Here is a 20,118-nt window from a genome sequence, read left to right on the forward strand (position 1 = left end):
ATTCATGGAAGAATATTGTAAATCAAGGCCACATAATAAATCTGGACAAAGTAGGTTAATAAAAATCACAGCATTTACATAATCTGTCTAATTTGGTAAGAAACGAGAAACTGAACTTTTGGATAATAAGAAGGTCTCTCCTATCAGTTTCATTTATAATAAGAGACAGATGTAAAATTCCAGCCCCGATTGATTAGCCCCTTGCACATCATGTATCAAGTCTAGAAAAGAAGGCACCACGTAATGATGATATTGATAAAATGGGCATTATCCACACATCGTGCGCGACTGCCACAAAACACCAGAACCCTGACAAGAAAATATTTGATGATTCTTATTCATTAACTTCATATTTCTGTGCTTTCTGTACACTGTGTACTGTAGCATAATTATCTTTTTTTACTGGTAGATGACAGCACCAACTAGCAGCAGCAATCCCTCAGCTCTGCTGTAGATAACAAGAATAGACGCTTAAGTTCATTTAAGAAAATGGGGATGATATTTTTAAACCATGTATGGTAGATACAAAAATTGTAGCTGAAGGAAAGAAAGATTAAGCCCTCTGGCAGACCTTTTGTAGGAAAGGGACACAAACAGGCACAAATAATCATTATATTTTAATCTTCAAAAGTCCCAGTCTGTGTGCTTATGCAAAACACACAGTCACAAACTGTCTACTTATAGCCATTTCTGTTAACACCCAACATTATTTCACAGATTAAGCCAAACCCATTGAGTCAATAAACACACCAATGCCTCTGCCGTGGCTTAGATGTGGACAGTAAACACACTACAGTAAGAATAATAATGAGATCCTCTACAGTAAAGTGCAAAACCATCTGGATCTGCCCCTCACAAGCATGAATGAAACCAAGAGCATTATTTCAACAAGACCAAAGTATATGTTAAATTACTTGCAGATCCTAACTACTCAGCAGTTCAAAAACAATTTCTTTTGACATCTTTGTGCATATTCAGCTATGATCTGCCATAAACTGTTTTGCAAAATATATGTGTATAAAAACATACAGCTGTGTATAGATTACTGATAGTTGTACAACTTTTATAAGAAAATAATGTCCACATTTAAATATGCATATTTATAATATAACACCAGTAAAGTACCATGAGCACATTTCTACACTGGACAATGCATTACAAAAATAACAATGAATATTTGCACAACTCAAATAGCTCAGAAAAAAAGTGCAGAGATTTTGTTAATGAAACAGAAGGAAAATGTCACTCAAGTATTACTTAATTCCCAAATCACTTAACATATTTTAATATAAAATATTCCCTTCTAACCAACATAGAGTACCAGTTTAATCAGGACAAACTACATATTGCAGAGAGAACAAAATAAAGCAACATTGTCAAGTTAACATGAATTTCAATGTCACAACACATGTTTTTGGATTTTGGTTATACTCCCTTTAACCATTTTTAAACTTTTTCCTTTAGTGCAAAAGACAAAAACAAACCAAACAAAACAGACAACATTACGGCAGCTGACCAGCAGCAATCAGTTTGTAAACCTTGAATACCCTAGCCTCTTCATCACAAACCAACATGTGTCCTCAATTAGCCTGATGTCCTTGCGAGGCATGTTCTGCCTCCATATGTTGATGTTATCTGGTGAGATATCACCCTCGTACATCAGGTTATACAAGTTTGTAGAAGTGGTAAACATGATTTGGTGGACTGCCGATGGTGAGGTTGGAATTCCAAGGAACGTGTGTATCGTTTCTGCAGTCTCCTGGGGGAAGTGCACAATGTCTTCAAATCTCACTTTCAAGTAAGATTCCATGGGCAAGTCGGCATTGACCCTGAGTGCTGTGGCTGTGTGTGCCAGCCACAAGTGAGCCAGTAACAGGACAGGGTTTGTTTCTGAGCGAGACAGGAGCCTCCGCAAGACCCGGAACTCAGGCGTGAAACCAGAGCACTGCTCTCTGCTACTGTCCTCTTTGAAAATCAGAGCAAGGTGCTGTGGAATATTCTTCAGGGAATAGAGGCTGGGTTTGCTATTGTACAGCATTACATAGATCCACGCACGTGGATCCCTGACTACAAATATTGCCCGCAGGGAGGGGCCAATCACCTCTCGAATAAAAGGGACCTTCAAGGCCCAACTGCCACTCCTCAAGTTCAAGACTACACGGGCACTTTGGTACTGCCCTACATGTTGCCGTAATTCTCTAATGTACTCCGCATCCCTGTCTAAACCTCCTTTTCCTCTGCCTTTCGACTCAGCTAGGGGCTCCTTCCTCCTCATCCGCTTCCACTTGTCCTTGGTAGTACCAGTTCTCTGGTTCAGCTTAATCCTGCTGGATTCCGGCAGCTGGATGTTCTGCAGGTGCAGCTTGGTGTTGTAGACCAGGGAATGGAACCAGCCTTGGATTACTTTGAAGCGTCCTTCCTGAGCATCTGATTTTGTCCACACACATGCATCCACCACCGAGTCAAACTCAAACTCTATCTCCGGGATGTCCAAGTGTTCGGTGGGTACTCGAATGTAAACAAAGTCAGAGCTGTTGTAAAAGAGGTGTTTCAGGATTTCTGATCCAGAGCCAGGCAGGGTTGTGATGACGACTGTTGGTAAGGTGAAAGCATGCTGATCATAATGTTTCAACTGTGTGGTGCCCTCCAGTTCTGTAGTGGCACCTTTCCATTTCACACCACAGATTAGTTGATTGCAGCTATTGGATACAAACAATAGTTCAATTATCCAAAGCAGGAGTACAGAGAGGAGAGCACACCGCATCAGTTTATTGAAGCAAATGTAGAACCTTCGCCGCAATGTCAGAAATCCAATGGCAACACAAAGAATCACCCCAGCTATCACATTAACTGTAAATCCCAAATCAAATAATGTGTTTTCTGACACATTTTGTTTAGGAGTAATTTGCGTTCCCAGACCAAAGCGGGTAACTTGATTCTTGTCCTCTACCTTTGCATATCCTCCAAAACCTAGGTAGCTTAATCGAGCACCTAAATCTTTGTAATTTGTAGCGATGGAAACAATCTTTTCAGTGTTGTCAATGAACACTGACAGCTTCAGTCCATTTTTGCTGTTGTCCACAAACCTACAATTAGAAACTTTTACATAAGGCCCGTGCATCACATAGACTGTTCTGCTGATTGTATTCCTCATAGGAAAAGTGACATTGATAAACTGTGTCCACCTTTTCTTAAACTCTGCCACTTGCTCTGCCTCCTGTATCCTAGCAATTGGGCTGTCACCTTGATTGTCAAACCAAAACATTTTGTAATGGGCATCCCACACATCCATCATAGCTCCATTATACTTGTCCAATAACTTGAAGGGAACATATTTGAAATCAATATCAAGGTTGTGGAAGAATGCACTAAGACTATCCACTGGTGAATTCTCCTGTTTCTCCACATGATCCACCACTAGTAAAGTTTGGCTGTTGAGCAGCACTAGGGCACGGTACACACTTTTTAGCTTCATAGCAGAAGAGTATGCAGCCACTGACTCTCCACTCACAAACATCAAGTCTCTGTGTGAGGAGGCAGCAATGACCTCACCGGCTGTATCTCCAACCTCCTTATCTGTCCAACGCAGCCACTTAGCACACTCTCCCAGTTGTCCCTCCCATGGGTTGTTGCACTGGCTTGTGGGGGAAGGGCTAAACACCAGTACATTATTTAGGTAGCTGTATTTGGGCCCATACAATGCCTCAGATACAAACACCTGTCCATTTGGAGCAAAAGTGAAGGAGTTCTGGTCCGGGTGCTCATGCCCTGGGTTGAAATTCTTCCATCCATCAACCCAGGAATAAGGCTTATCATGAACAATATCGAACACTGCACGTCCACCTAACTTCCCAGATTTGAAGGAGACAAATGTGTTTCCTTGGCTGTTAGGCAGGCCAGCCCCATATGTTACTACGCCCCAGTTGGAGAAGATATGCATTCTTGCTTTGCCAAATCCAGGAGGGGGCTGTGGCGTGAGGTGGGAATCGTACCAGATGTACTCTGTATGCAAAGTAGACCAGCGCTGGGCAGCGGACTGAGCCATGGGGCCGTCTTTAGGTCGATGCTTTCTGATCTGCTGTGCAAGCCAGTTCCCTGTGCCATTCTGCAGAACAAAGGCATCCAAGAACACCAGCTGGCTCTCTGGCCCATAGAACCAGTTGTAATTTGAGTCTGCGATGCCCACTGTCCTCTGAAAGCCAGGCAGCAGGGTGGCATAGTAGAACCAGAAGTGTGCCCTGAGCCAGTTGTTCTGCGTGTTGTCAATTTTGAAGTGGTGCTGTGCTAGGAACACATACTGCATAATGGACTTAGCCGTGTAACTTCCGTAGGCTACGCCCTCATCCAGAGACCCGTCCACTATGTGATTCAGTAGGAACATGGTCTTCTCCATGTAGTTCACAGACACCTGTTTCCATATCATGCTTTCCAGATCAGAGTGCATTCCGACCACAATGGCACCAATCAGAATGGCTAAAACATTTGTGGTTTGATGGTTCTGCAAAAACTGTTTCCCCCAGCTCCTGTGCTTGGACAGCTCGTACAGCTCCTGTGTTACAGACCGTATTTTTTTTAGGTACTTCTCTCGTCGCTGGTCATCCAGTGAAGAATAAATGAAGTCATAGGCTGTGGCAAATCCAGTAAGGGAATGTGCCATAGGGACTTCATCGTTAGGGGCACTTGTTACCATCCAGTCTGGGTAGTCTGCCATCCTGTCCATGAACTTCACTAAAAACTGTAAGACAGGTGTGTCCTCTGGACACACAAGACAATAAAGAGCAAGTGGGGGCAGGTTATTCCCATAGATCTCATTCCATTTGCTGGTAAACTCCTCATGTTTCACTGGAGGGAGATACAGGGGGGCATTGGACATCATGGTAGTGACAGCAGTGCGGATTACTTTGAAAATGTGGCTGTGGGTCGTAGTGGATCTTTGCCTCAGTAGCTGTATGTCAACTTGGTTGAAGAACAAGCTGGGATGAATGCTGGCTGACAGATGCTTCCAATGCTGCAAAACACTATCCTCAGAGAGTTTGAGATGCTCCAACCTATCATTGAAAGCATACGTTTCTGAAGTATTAAAGACGCCAGAAAAAACTGTTCCCACTGCCAAGAATGACAGCAATACCAATGAGTGGCCCAAGCATTTCACAGCCATTGTCAAGATCATTTTAAAATGTATTTTACTTGTTCTGTCTCATTTCCTCCTCTTTAGAAAATGCGTTACAAGCAGTCACTTGGTATCGCCCTGTGGCATTCCATGCAAGACGGAAAAGTTGATTATCCCAACTATGTAGCGCCTATTTTCGTAATTCGATGCTCAAATTTAGTTCTTTAACAGATTATTGTGGATGTTTGTTTTAATTGAAATCAACTGTTTACTTATTTTTTCTTCTTTCATGGATTGTTTCATGTTATAAATATTTTCCTGTTAATAAAGTCCACCAACTGACATAATGAGGTTGAAAATAATCTAGTGAAATAAACTTATAGTTCACGTATAGAATATTACAATGTATATAGAGCTCTATCTATGCCAGTCAAATACACTGTTTTAGTCCAATAATTTACTAGTCAATCAGTGTTAAGACTTGTTTTATGTTACACTATCTCTCGGAGTGCTGCATCAATGGAAAACGAATACATTTCCGCTGATTTGGACTTACGTTTGAATATCAAAGATGTGCAATTGTCCCCTTGGTATAGAAATGACTGAGTGCAAAACGCATATGTCCAGTCCGAACTGCTGTAACGGGTAGGTTAGGCTACTCCAGAAAATAGGTGTGAATAAATGTATATTTTGTAGCGTTTCCATCAATACATTCCCATATTGATATTTTCCGTTTGTGTCTGAGGACAATGAGATCTGAAGTCCATCTGTAACATCCGAAGTTTTCGTAGCCACGTTTTGTCTTTCCCTGTGCTGCAGTGAGCAAGGGAACGGAGCCTGACATATCTCCTTGCGAGCGGTAGCAAACTTGTATTGATCTCCTTTTCCAAAAACATTTCCTCGTGGACAATTATCAGTCAGCCCCAGTCAGTGTCCGGTCCAATCAACAGCTACCCAAAACATTTTAGTATTATAATTTCCATTCAAGCTGCAAGCACTATGTAAAGCGCGCACAAACTAAAGTAAATAGTGCGTTTCTTTTCCATATACTGTATGAAAAAACATTAATGATACCTGCTTCAGTACACATGCTTCAAATCCCTCCTGAGAGGGGCTTTTTTAGGTCCACGAATTCATTCCTCCTCCCCCAACTTCCCAAATGGAATGATGTCAAGCGAGAGTTTTTGAAAAGCTTTACGCAAGTTCATCTGGACAAGTATTCAAGGAATTGACCAGCACACAAACCACGTCCTGTTCAGCCGAAGCTTTCAAAAACCTCCGCAGCTGTCAAAAACATAATCCATATTTGATTCTGCTTCCTCTCTTGGTTTCTTAGAATCCCGGTATGTTAGTTATTGTATTACAATAGCAATACTGTGGACAATGACGCGTTAGATGATGAGGGCTAAATGCGTGTGCCCAGTTCCCTCTGTTCCTCAGTATGACTATTTTCATCATTTTGTAGAGAATAATATACTTTGTCGTCTTTAGAGGGCGCTGGGACCTCAGCAGCTTTATAACAGAAAGGCAGTACTGGCCTCACAGAATGTAGAGCGAAACCTGTTATAGACAGACAAGCAAGGCATTCATAAAGCGCAAATTATGAACATTAGAGTATTATACGTATAATGTTTATTTACAATAGTGTATTGTAAATGTAAATTGTTTTATCACTCAGGGAGCACTCCTTAATTATAGTTCAGCCAATATGAAACTTAGGAACACTTTCACTATTATACCTACTGCGATGATCTAATCAGCCAATTATGTGGCAGCAGTGCAATGCATACAATCATGTCAGGAATGTTCAGCTAATGTTCACATTAAAAAAATAAGTTTTATGTGGAATGATTGTTGGTGGCAGACAGGGTGGTTTGAGTATCTCAGAATCTCAGAAACAGCTGATCTCCGGGGATTTTCAGGCACGCTAGTCACTAGAGTTTGCAAAGAATGGTGCAAAAAACTTTTTTTTAAATCCAGTGAGCAGCATTATAACAGTGGTATACAGAAGTGCATCTCTGAACACACAACGCATCATAAGACTAAGTGGATAGGCTATAGCAGTGCTTGGTGAGTGTATATCCAGTAGCCTACAGTATAAGCAATTTAGTTGCCAAATTTGGGCAAATAATTATTTAATTTATTACGGGTGATTGCATAAAAATGGCAACGTCAAACATCAATACCAAGGTATTCAGCAATAGGCTACTGACTGAACAACATATATGTAAACAATAGGATACTGAGGAATGTCACGGAACAACATATGCTACCTGTAGACAGATTCTGGTTGCTCGTTTTGGAAATGCAATAAGCAACCAGTTTTCCCACAATAATGGCTTGTCTACTATTGTTCAAGGACACAAGCTTGCGTATGCTATTCAACTCCCAGCCACGGTTTACAATCACAAAATCCGATCCAGTTGTTTGCGCTAATTTGTCTCGAGAAAGCTGGCGATACCACTTGTCGAACTGAACTTGTCAAACATTTTAAGTGTCATTTCTCACTGTCATTTTTCCATTAAAAACCATCTTATGCTGTTTTTCGTTTCATTAATTTAAAGATAATACATATAAGTGACATTTCTGATTCTAATCAGATCTAAGATGAGCTGCGTTGCAATGCAGCTGTTTTAATTTCCCATCCATCAACGTTACAGTCACGTAGCCAACTTTATCTTGGCTGCAGTCTGTTCCTTCCCAACCTGTGCTGTAATGATCTTGCGCGAGGTATACTCTGGCTCTAACAATTCCATGGGATCAAGAAAGCCCTTATTTACCTTAAATTAGTAAGGTAAACTGTCCTAATTATACAAGTGATTTGCAGTGCAATGCGCTCCTTTATATTTGAATTGCATGGCCAAGTGTCCATTTTGGTTAACTGGTTACAGTGGGGTGTGAAAATGTGGGCACCCCTGGTTACCCCTGGTGTTAAGGGTCAAAATGACCTGCCACTATGTCTAACAGCTTTAAATGATCTTTTTTTCAACTTGAAATTTGATGACAAATTTTGTGATGAGTGACAAGTTGTTTTTACATGCAAAATAGATTCGGGGTTTAGAATTCAATTAAGCTGCTTTATTTTAGGGGTTTAGTGAAGGCGGGTCATTTTTTTACCCTTAGGACAAGGGGAGTATACAGAATGTTAAGCCTACGCAAGGGTTAAGGGAGAAGTAACGTGCAGGTCGCATCCGCCCATAAGGGGTCAAGCAAGGACGTGGATCCATTATGCTTTGGCATTGTGTGGCAGCTGAGGGCACATGAAATATCATGTGAGTGAAAGGAAGAATGGATTCCACTGTCAGGAATCAGTAGCAAACTTCCAATAAAAGACTTTGAGAAATGGGCAGGTAAAACAGGTAAAGGTCGGACGCTAGCAAACAGGAATGTAATAGTCGTAGTCACAAGCAAAAGTTTGATAAGAAGTAGGCCTGTAGCATAGTGGTTAAGGCACATGACTGGGTACCGCAAGGTCGCTGGTTCGATCCCGGGTGTAGCCACAATAAGATCCGCACAGCCGTTGGGCCCTTGAACAAGGCCCTTAACCCTGCATTGCTCCAGGGGAGGGTTGTCTCCTGCTTAGTCTAATCAACTGTACATCGCCCTGGATAAGAGTGTCTGCCAAATGCCAATAATGTAATCCAAACAGGCAGATAAAAAATAAAATCCAATGTAACAAACCGGGAATCCAAACATTACATTACATTACATTATTGGCATTTGGCAGACGCTCTTATCCAGAGCGACGTACAACAAAGTGCATACCCATAACCAGGGGTAAGTGCGCTGAAAGACCCTAGAGGGAAGTACAATTTAAATTGCTACCCGTACAACAAAGATAAGGACCAGGGCCTTTTTTTTTTTTTTTTTTAAACAACAAATAAACAAACAACAAAGCAAAAGTGACCAAACTTAACTATCCAAATACTGCTTACCTAGCCAACTAAAAATACCGAAACACTATGTAAATCACAAAGACAACAATTAAGGTTCACAGGGAGGTAGGGAGGGATGGGGAGAGGTGCTGCTTGAAGAGGTGCGTCTTCAGATTGCGCTTGAAGGTGGGGAGAGATTCTACAGTTCTGACCTCAATGGGGAGTTCGTTCCACCACCGTGGAGCCAGAACAGACAGTAGTGAGCGTGAGGTGGCGGTTCGGAGAGGGAGAGGTGCCAAGCAGCCTGTGGAGGCTGAACGAAGAGGTCTGGCAGGGGTGTAGGGTCTGATGATTTTTTGTCGGTAAGCTGGGGAAGACCCCTTAACTGCTTGGAAGGCTAGCACCAATGTTTTGAATTTGATGCAAGCCATGACAGGCAGCCAGTGGAGGGAAGTAAGCAGGGGGGTGACGTGTGAGTATTTGGGAAGGTTGAAGACCAGACGAGCTGCTGCATTCTGGATAAGTTGGAGGGGTCTGATTGCGAACCCTGGGAGGCCAGCCAAGAGGGAATTGCAGTAGTCCAGGTGGGACAGAACCATCGCTTGGACCAGGAGCTGGGTCGAGTAGGGGGTGAGAAAGGGGCAGATTCTCCGTATGTTGTATAGGAACAAAGCCCAAACATAGCGGGTCAAACGCGAACAGGAGGTATATCCAAAGGGCGGTGGTAGAGGTATACAAAACAAGTCAAAACACAGGCAGATCAGACAGAGAAACTGCTGGAGAGAATGGCAGGAGCACATTACAATCTGGCAAATAACTAATGAAACAGACAGGTTTTAAAAATAACATGAAATGATAATCAGGTATGCACTAGAATCAGGAAGTGAGACACACGTGTGAATAAGCAGAAAACAGACTACGGAAAGCACAGAAATGCTGAGGATAGAAAACAGAGACAAAAAAACACAGATCATGACATTCCACTAAATATCAAGAAACATTAGAGGCTAATGTGTAAAGGTCAGTCCAGACGAGAAGTTAAATATTCCAGCAAGACAATGATCAAAAGCATACCTCTAAATCAACAATGAAGTACCTCCAGGGGAGATGGTTTTGGAATGGCCACCACAGTCCCCAGACTTAAATATTATTGAAAATCTGTGGAGAGATCTCAAACATGCCGTACATGCAAGGAGGCTGAAGAATGTTTCTGAGCTAGAGGTGTTCTGCCAGGAAGAATGGGGGAAAGTCCTAAAGCGAGAACTGAAAGACTCTTAGCTGGCTACAGGAAGCGTTTAGAAGCTGTTATAGTTACCCGAGTAGGAGTTACTAACTGACAGGGTTCCCAAACTTTTGTACAGGGCCTTTTACATTTTTTTATTATGATGTAACTGTAAAAATGTAAAAAAAAGAATAATAATCTTGCTTTAAAATGTGAGGAAATGTGTCATGTTTAACATTGTATCATTTAGAGGTCAGGTGTTCACCTAGATATTAATTGTAAAAGGCTTTTTGACCAGGGGTGCCCACATTTTTGCGCACCACTGTAATCGATTAAGCATGCCCATCCCTAATGATTAAAAAGTCATTAATAGCATTTGCATCATTAATATGTTATTAGATGTCTATTTGATTTTAAACTTAGGGTTTAAACTATGACTAAGATTCAATCCACACTCCATATGCCTCAGTGATGGTAAAGGGGAAGGTGTGGGGTTGAGTCGCTTCTATTTTCTGTCACAGCTCACAGTGAAATAGAAAAACTTGCTTCAGCAGTTGCTGAATTCAAAGTATATCTACAGCAGGGAACTTGTACTCAGCATATAGTGGGGATTTCTCAGCATGGGCTCTTCCAAATCAAAATATCTTGTTGAAATTATGATAATATGCCCTGCAAAGCAGCAGGGTTCTAATTTTTTACCCCCAACATTTAGCTGCTCCCCAGTAGAACTGCTTTGAATAGTAAAGATTTTACTAATGTTACCATTTTGCACAAGAATGATGATATAATGGAAAGCACTGAGCTAGCCCTCAATTATTTGCAATCAGCCCATCATAATAATTATGCCAACCCTGCATTACATTGCCTTTTTTTAATTGATCAGATATTTTTACAGGTACATTACACTTTATGAATGTTGTGTATGTAAGTAAGCACTCAATGCACTCACACAAAATCAGGGAATGTGGTCTGTGGAGATTTAGGCAATTTCCTGCCATATGTAAGGTAGACACACAGCCATAAGAACACAAGGAGGGATACAAATTATTTCTGCTCACTGAACCAGTTGCCTGTGGCCGCATATAGATCTTTTTGTGGACCCTGGAGATGTCTCTGCAATTTATCACTCCTCCACCACTCTTGCTTACCGACAGCCCCCCGTTAAGCCTGAAACCTTTTGCATTTCATTGCGGTCATTGTTCATCTTCTCAGTGGGAGCAGTGTTAGGTCAAATAAGTTGCTCAGTATTTGAAGTTGAAGCTAATTGCCTTTTGTAATTGCAGTTACAAATGCTTAGAAATTAAACTGTATATACTGCATGTTACATTAGCATCCTTGTGCAAAGCATTTTTAAAATAATGTGTTCCCACCTCTTGAATGTGTATTATGATACATTTATAAGTTTTCCCTTTCTAAAGGCTAATAGCCAGACAAAAAATATATATATACCATAAAGACCAAGAGTGACTGAATTTATCCTATAGCCATACTTTTTCTGTTGTGATACAACCACATCTAGAGCAAGTAGAAACCCAGGTTTCAGATTTGACCGTGACTCTCAATATAGAGGTAAAAGTGCAAAGATTTACAGATTTAAGGAGTAGCAGAGGGAGCAGACGTTACCAGGCCTACTTACAGCTTACAGCTTATAGACTCTCTCTCACTCACTGACACACTGCTGCTTGATCACTCACATAGGTCCCTTCAGCAGAGGTCAGGAGTGGGTGGGAGGCCCCGTCCTTTTCTTATCCGTCTTCATTTTTATCACGTCAAGATGGAAACCATCCGAAAGGCCCGTGATGTCAACCTATTCTTTCAGGGTCGAAAATTCAACATTTTCCCGGACACTCCAACCGTTTCGAGGCAACCCGTTGCATTTGGGAAGGTACAGTTCCTGAAGGATCTTCATCCCGAGGTGAAATGTAGTCTTCTTTATCCTGTTTGTTTACAGTTGTCGATTGGGTGCTCCAACCATTTCTGTTTGTGAAATCTGGGAAGTAAATAAGGCCTACAGTGTGGTTATTGTATATTATCCCTGTTGGCTGACATGCCAATAGAAAAACAAATCATGCACATCTGCTGAACCAGCCTCTTTAGCTTCCCTGCTCAGTACATCTGTCCCCTTAAAGTAAGCAAAGTTGGCAGTAATCCAATAGTAAGACAGTCTTTTAAACTCTGGACACATTTCCAAATACATTTTGCCTTAAAGTAATTCTCTACCTTTGGACCAGTTCATAGAAATAGACTGTTCTCTCTGTCACTGACTGATGGTGCCTTTTACACTTGGTGCATGAGGGGCCTCTCAGATGAATCAGTTATACATTAACAATAATTTTGCCTCCTTTACTCAACTTCAGGAAAAAAATCTATATACCCGGATCCTTACTTGTACGGACAAAATCCATCCAGTTTCCTTCATTGCCTTCCAAATCAGTACTTGATAAAATTTGAGTTATAAAACTCCCTTGAGGAGCAATATGAAATAGATATTCTGTAATTATTGAATTGAAAACGCCATCATAGACTGGACTCAAATTGAGGTGGGACAGTGTCCTGGGGGCCACCTGTGATGAAAGCATGCGGGAATCCATCCATACAGAGTTCATGAGCTAGACAGAGCCTAGTACAATTCAAAGTATTACATCATGTCCACTGGTCGGGAGAAGAACTTTGGAGAGTCTTTAATGACTTAGTCCCTATGAATGACGTAGAATTGTATCATTGCCACATTATATCACTCATTTTGGAGTTGCCCCAAGTTATCTAGGGGCTATCTAACTTTGTATAATGTGTATGGTACTGATATTCCATCTGTCCCCATCACAGCTCTCTGGTGTAATTCCAGATGATGTAGCTTTAACTAGAGCTGATTCAGACGCTATAGCCTATTCTACTCTTTTTGCCAGATGGCTAATTCCTATGAATTGGAAACTGCCAACTCCACCCTCTGATAAATTCTGGGTTGGGGTTGTCCTTAAGTCAAGTTAGAAGTTAGACGTTTGGAACTATATAACTGCTGAACAAACATGTATCCTCTTGTCTTCCACTGGTTGAGCGGCTTTTTGGGCAGAATTGGTGTTACTTTTTGTTTTATGTTCTTCATATTCATCCATTATATCAGTTGTGGCACCCCTGCTCCTGCATGTTGCTCCACGTGGGTGGAGAACCCTGGAGGGGCCCGTGCAGGTCAACCGCGCAGACGTCACGCATTGGGAGAGGTGTGCGAAGGAGTATATCTGCCTAAAGAGGTGATTGGGAGATCAACACCTTGGAGAGAGATCCCTCTACCTGCAGTCCCCGGGCAGCGCACGTGAGTGAGCAGAGTGGAAAATCACTGACTCAGCTGCAGCCTCTTTTCCTAATGAGCAGGGAAGGGGATTTAAGGCGCGGTCGAGGCTGCAGTCAGAGTCAGTCGGTGCCATTTCTGAGCGTGTGAGAGTGTGGAAGGCAGAGAGAGGAAGGACCTGCAACGCCCTGCCATACTGACCCTGAAGGAGACCCCACCTTTACGGATGGCAACACCAAAGACCTGGAACCGGATGCCGGTCACGTGAGCCACATAAAATCCCTTCCTATTCACCCCCTGTCTTTGTGTTTCCCACCAGCCCTGCCGCGGCCGAAGAGGGAAGGAGGGAGGAAGCCCTGTAAAATACCCCAGTCTGGGAAGAACCTTTGTTTATTTTTCGCCTAAACGGCCCCTTTTATTTCTCCAGTTTTCCCCTACCCTTGCCCCGGAGGGGGGGCGCTATCACCGATACCCCGAAAAAAAAAACCCACAGAAAAAATAAAAAAGTATTTTTTCTGACATCTGCTATCTCCTGTGTTGGTTTCTAGCTGTGCCCACCCACTGCACCTCAGGATCCACCCCAAGGCACCACACATGGTGGAGAACACGGGCAGACTGATGCCACGCTGTGGAAGCTGATCTGGGCCGAAGAACCAACACGGGTGAGAACTGAGAGGGAATGGAAGCCACACCCCCTGGGGAAGAGCGAAGAACGACGACTGGCTGCCCCTACCCTCGCTGAGATGCAAGACGCGGAAGCAGAGGAGGGCTCCCGAGGGATGATGGAAGTGGTCATCACTGAGCTGGCGAGGTCCCAGCGGGCCCTGCAGGAAGCGGTGGTCGAACTCTGTCGCCTAGCTCCCCGTGATGGATCGAGACGAACCCCCCCGAGATGCGTTGACAAAGATGACAGCCGATGATGACGTTGAGGCGTACCTCCAGGTGTTTGAGCGCGCCGCTCAACGCGAAGAATGGCCACAGGCAGACTGGGCGGCCATACTAGCCCCCTTCTTGACGGGGGAGGCCCAACAGGCCTATCGAGATATGACCATGGCTGATGCCACCGACTACCTCAAGTTGAGGAGAGCAATTCTAGCCCGATATGGGTTCAGTCTACCCGCACGAGCCCAGAGATACCACGAATGGGCCTATGACGCCTCCCAGCCTGCCCGGTCCCAAATCGCCGCCCTGAGCCGCCTGACCAAGAGCTGGCTGGCCGAGGGAGAGGGGCCACCCCTGTTGGAGAGGGTGGTGTTGGACAGATGCACCCACGCTCTACCCAAGGAAGCCAAACGGTATGCAGCCTAGGTGGGACCCGCTTCCGTAGAACTACTAGTGGCCCTCCTTGAAAACCATCAGGTCACTCAGAAGATGCTCCAACCAGAACGCACCAAAACCCTGAGCCGCCCCGTTAGGTGCCCCGTTAGGTGCCCAAGCAACCACCAGCCCGCCCTGACCCAAAGCGGCGAGGCAGACCTGACGCAGGGAGACCATGGCCTGAGTGGAAATGCTATAACTGTGGAAAGGAGGGGCATATAGCCAGGAACTGTCCCGGGAGGGAGGTGTCCATGCCCACCGCCAGGGGTTCGAGCAGCCCAGCGCTCCCCTGCCTGTACCTGACCACCTGCTGGGCGCACCAGAGTACGGAGGCCCCCAGGTTCCCGATATGAGTAGGGGGACAGGACACTGTAGCAGTGCTTGATTCGGGCAGCGCCATCACCCTGGTAAGACCAGAGTTTGCGGGAGAAAAGAGGGGTGAAGAGGTGGCCGTGGCGTGTATCCATGGGGACACCAGAGAATACCCTACGGTGTGGGTCAACCTAATCACACCACGGGGGAAGCACACGGTAAGAGCGGAGGTTGTACCAAATTTACCCGTACCTGTACTAATGGGAAGAGACTGCCCGTTGTTCCAGACTTATTGGGAGGAGGGGCCCCGGCCTCTGAGTGAGACGAGGCCACGACAGCCCCGACGGGCTGCCCGCCAGACCCCCCTACCAGTCTGGGCCGCAACGTCTGGGGACAGTGAAGGAGAGGCCCTGCCACCAGAGACGGAATGCCAACCAAGCGCCCCGGCCACCAGTGGAACCGTCACTGCGTCCGAGAAAGAGCTTGGGGAGGCCCTGGCCCCGGAGAGAGATGTCCGTCTAGCCTTCTCGGAGGGCCCCCAAGAGGTGAGCGAGGAGGCCGAAGCACCCACACGCTTTGGCACTGCCCAACTACACGAGCCCAAGTTCGCTCAAGCCTGGCGAGATGCCTGAGACATTAATGGGGTACCCCAAGGGCCGGTGAGTACACCATCGTATCCCTTCTTCAGGGTAAAACAAGACCTGCTCTATCGAGTCTGTAACCCACAGGGGGAGGAAGTTGAACAGCTGCTCGTCCCTCAACCGTTTGTGCCCCGAGTCCTCTACCTAGGTCATACTCACCTGCTGGGAGCCCATCTGGGGATGGAGAAGACCTACGAGAGGATCCTGGCAAGGTTCTATTGGCCCGGGGTGAAAAAGGCTGTGGAAGACTACTGCCGACACTGTGCCGTGTGCCAACTCCACAGCCCTAAGGTAACCCTTCGGAACCCACTAATACCCCTGCTGGTCATTGATGTTCCCTTCAGGAGGATTGCGATGGACATCGTGGGGCCCTTACCGAAGTCCAGCCGGGGACATCGGTACATCCTCGTAATCCTGGATTATGCAACCCGCTACCCAGAAGCCGTCCCGCTCAGGACCGCGACCGGAAAGGCGGTTGCCAGGGAGTTGTTCCTGCTTTTTAGCAGGGTCGGAATAGCGGAGGAACTCCTGACAGACCAAGGATCATGCTTCATGTCAGGGGTCCTAAAGGAGATGTGCCGGCTGCTACAAGTAACCCAACTACGAACCTCCGTCTACCACCCCCAAACTGACGGACTAGTGGAGAGATTCAATCAGACCCTCAAAGCCATGCTGAGGAAGATGATTGAAACGGACGGTAAGGACTGGGACCAGCTCTTACCCTATCTTCTCTTTTCAGTCCGAGAGGTGCCCCAGAGCACAACCGGCTTTGCCCCTTTTGAACTGCTATACGGTAGACGACCCCGTGGATTACTAGACCTGGCGAAGGAGGCTTGGGAACAGCAACCGTCCCGAACCCGCAGCCTGATCGAGCATGTGGAGCAGATGGACCGGCGGATGGCCCAGATCTGGCCCATGATGAGGGCCCACATGGAACGGGCACAACGGGAGCAAGCCAGGCTGTATAACTGGGGAGCACAGGTGAGAGAATTCACCCCGGGAGACAAGGTGATGATTCTAGTCCCCACCAGTGAATGTAAATTTCTGGCCCGATGGCATGGGCCGCATGAGGTCGTGGAACGCACGGGACCCGTGAACTACCGGGTGAGACAGCCGGGATGACGACACCGCCTCCAAATCTACCACGTCAACCTGATGAAGAGGTGGCATGAGCCACCCCCAGCTCCGACCCCAGTCCTCGCTGCCCAGTGGCTGCCCCCACCCACCCCTGACGTGAGTATTGGAGAGCAGCTGAGCTCCCGCCAGCAGCAAGCGCTACGTGAGCTGGTGAATCGGAACCGGGATATCTTCTCGACTATGCCTGGCCGCACCCACCTAATCGCCCATGACATCAGCACTGAACCTGGGAAGACGGTAAAATTACGACCCTACCGAATCCCAGAAGCTCGCCGACACGCCATACAGGAGGAGGTGAAGACAATGCTCGACCTCGGAGTTATTGAGGAAAGCCTGGTCCAATCCCATAGTGCTAGTCCCCAAGCCGGATGGGACCTGGCGGTTCTGCAATGACTTCCACCGGCTGAACGATGTCTCCCTATGTGACGCGTACCCCATGCCGAGAGTGGACAAACTAATTGAGTGGCTGGGACCGGCCCGATTCATCAGCACCCTGGACCTGACGAGGGGATATTGGCAAGTTCCCCTAACACCCCGTGCCAGGGAGAAGACGGCCTTCGCGACCCCGACGGGCCTCTACCAATACACAGTCCTCCCCTTCGGCGTACATGGAGCCCCAGCCACGTTCCGGAGGTTGATGGACCAGGTGTTGCGGCCCCACCAGAGGTATGCGGCAGCCTACCTGGATGACATCGTCATCCACAGCACCGACTGGGACAGCCATGTCGACAAAGTCGAAGCGGTGCTGATGTCCCTGAGGGAGGCCGGGCTGACGGCTAACCCTGCAAAGTGCCGGCTCGGATTGAAGGAAGCCTCCTATCTTGGCCACACGGTAGGGAGGGGGCGGGTGAAGCCTCAGTCGAACAAAGTCGACAGCATTGCCACCTGGCCCCAACCGGCCACAAAGAAACAGGTGAGAATGTTCCTGGGTCTGGTGGGTTACTATTGGCGCTATCACCGATACCCCAAAAAAAAAAACCCACAGAAAAAATAAAAAGAAGTATTTTTTCTGACATCTGCTATCTCCTGTGTTGGTTTCTAGCTGTGCCCACCCACTGCACCTCAGGATCCACCCCGAGGCACCACACAGTTCATATCACTTTTTCCTCAGGTGAGAAATACGCCCTTCGAGTAGCCTATGGTCCATGCTCCACTGCTATCGGCTCATGTTTGCAGACATCACCAATTTTATGGGAACACAGACAGATCTTGGTTAACAAAACCCATCTTCACTTAACAAGTTGATAACCACCTTGGTGGTATCAGTTAAAGGAATACACCAACACAACCAATTTAAATATCTTAACTTTGGTGCTCTAGATAACAAGTTAACCTTGATTAACTAATGGCAATTTACATAAAAAATAAAACATTGTGTTCTATGTAACATTATGCATGCAGATGAATGGCTCTGGCATCCATGTGAACATCTGCCATCATATTTGTAGTTTTTTTCAGGCTAGGATGTCATTGAACAACATGATGTTTAATTTCCAGAAAACACATATGGTAACTACAAAAACTAAAAAAGCATATCTGTCATATTGGCAACTTGAATCAATACTATCACTCCCCCCCCAGAACTGCCTAGAACTGACAACAGTTAGGACCTTTAGTTTATCATGTATCTTGCTTATTGTACCAAGCCAGTTTCCACACAGAATAGGTAAATATAAAAATCATCATCCATTTTAACTGTCCAGAATATAATTGTAAGCTCCAACCTGCAAGCCTGCTGAAATGATATGTCCACGTTAGCATGTAAAATACATTACGTTGGACTTCTGCATGTTCTCCCCTTTACTGTTGAATCAATTTCAATCCTTTGGAGCTAAAAGAAATAACTGCAACAATTTAACACAGAAACGAATCTCATCTCTTTATGTGGTATGACATATCACTTTATGTCCTAAATCTGTTGTGCGGATATTTATCAAGCCAATGTTGACCTGCACTGTACAACATAGTTTGGTGGTACAGCCTCAGAAGGACATTAAAGTGAAATGTCAGAGCGTTGTACACTTTGCCTCTGACAAGCATGCTGTGAGTGATACCAAGGGGTTAGTTTCAATGGGGAAATACTCAGAGAAAATTAAGTTTGAGTTGATGTATGAGTGTATTTAAAATCCGCAAAAAGTCAATATGCATTTAAAAGATTAAGGCCAGGATTAGTTCTTGGTTTGCCTCCATGGGTTTGGCCCACGCAATTGGTGTTCTGAAGGCTGCCATACAGCCTGTCTGGAGATATCCAGGCTCAACCTGTAACTAGAAATTCTGATCGCTGAGTGATCAGGGAAAAAGCCGCCCCCCGCCTGCACTTCCATTGCCTTGGTTTGTTTTTCTTCCCAATGCACTGCAATTCCAATTTCAAGTCTTTTATTCGGCAGACCATGATTCACCACAAGAGAACTATGCCTTGTAAATACATAGATATGTTGGGACACTAAGATGCTAGGCTCTTGAAATCCATCTTGAAAATATGTCTAGATTGAATAGCCAGGATAAATGCATTTCACCTACTTGTACGGCATAGATTTAGTGTAAACCATGAATAAATATAAAGAATTGTATTTTTAGTGTCAATTTTTAATGTATCCATATGACCTTGACCTATATTATAGTCATTTGAGGAATGTGTGCCCAGTCTCAAGCTTCAAGTTGATCAGCAAAAACGATTTTCTACGATGGCCACCTTATCAGACAAAAAGTAGGTTAAGGTTACAAAACAAGTAGATGTACATCTCTGATGGCAATTACATACAGTATAGACAATTGTAGGCCAATAAAGTCCCATTTTGTCATACTTCTTTTTCAATTGACCATATGACCTTGCTCTTGACCTCTGACCTATATAGTTGTCATTTGAGAAATATTTGCCCCAAGTCAAGCTTTAAGTTGCTTCACTTTGCTTGTCCCGATTGAACATATTGTTCTGGAGTTATCAGCAAAAACATTTTTCCAAGAAATGCCCTACCAGACAAAAAGTAGCACAAGGTCACAAAACAAACAGGACTAGTTCCAGAGCCTTGCTGTTTCTGTTATTTGATGCCACAATATTAACCGGGCAGTAAAAAAAAAAAAAAAAAAAAAAAAAGAATTCCTGCAGGAAATCAATGCGAAAAGAAACCCAACAACTGGTATAAACCCCCTATGGGGGAGGCTTAATTAACTGTTTATTATCAGTTATTTCAAAACCTCCTTTAAAATGGGTTATTTGA

The 20,118-nt window shown here is 44.9% G+C and overlaps 1 protein-coding gene across 1 annotated transcript; it reads right to left on the bottom strand.

Moving 5' to 3' along the window:
- Positions 1-604: 604 nt before the first annotated feature.
- LOC133125807 (dermatan-sulfate epimerase-like protein) lies at positions 605-6,532 on the bottom strand. The gene has a single exon (XM_061237446.1). The coding sequence runs from the start codon at positions 5,168-5,170 to the stop codon at positions 1,526-1,528; it is 3,645 nt and encodes a 1,214-aa protein (XP_061093430.1). The 5' UTR covers positions 5,171-6,532; the 3' UTR covers positions 605-1,525.
- Between the last annotated feature and the right edge of the window lie 13,586 nt (positions 6,533-20,118).

Source organism: Conger conger, chromosome 4, assembly GCF_963514075.1.
Source record: "Conger conger chromosome 4, fConCon1.1, whole genome shotgun sequence".
In the NCBI taxonomy this organism is placed as follows: Eukaryota; Metazoa; Chordata; class Actinopteri; order Anguilliformes; family Congridae; genus Conger; species Conger conger.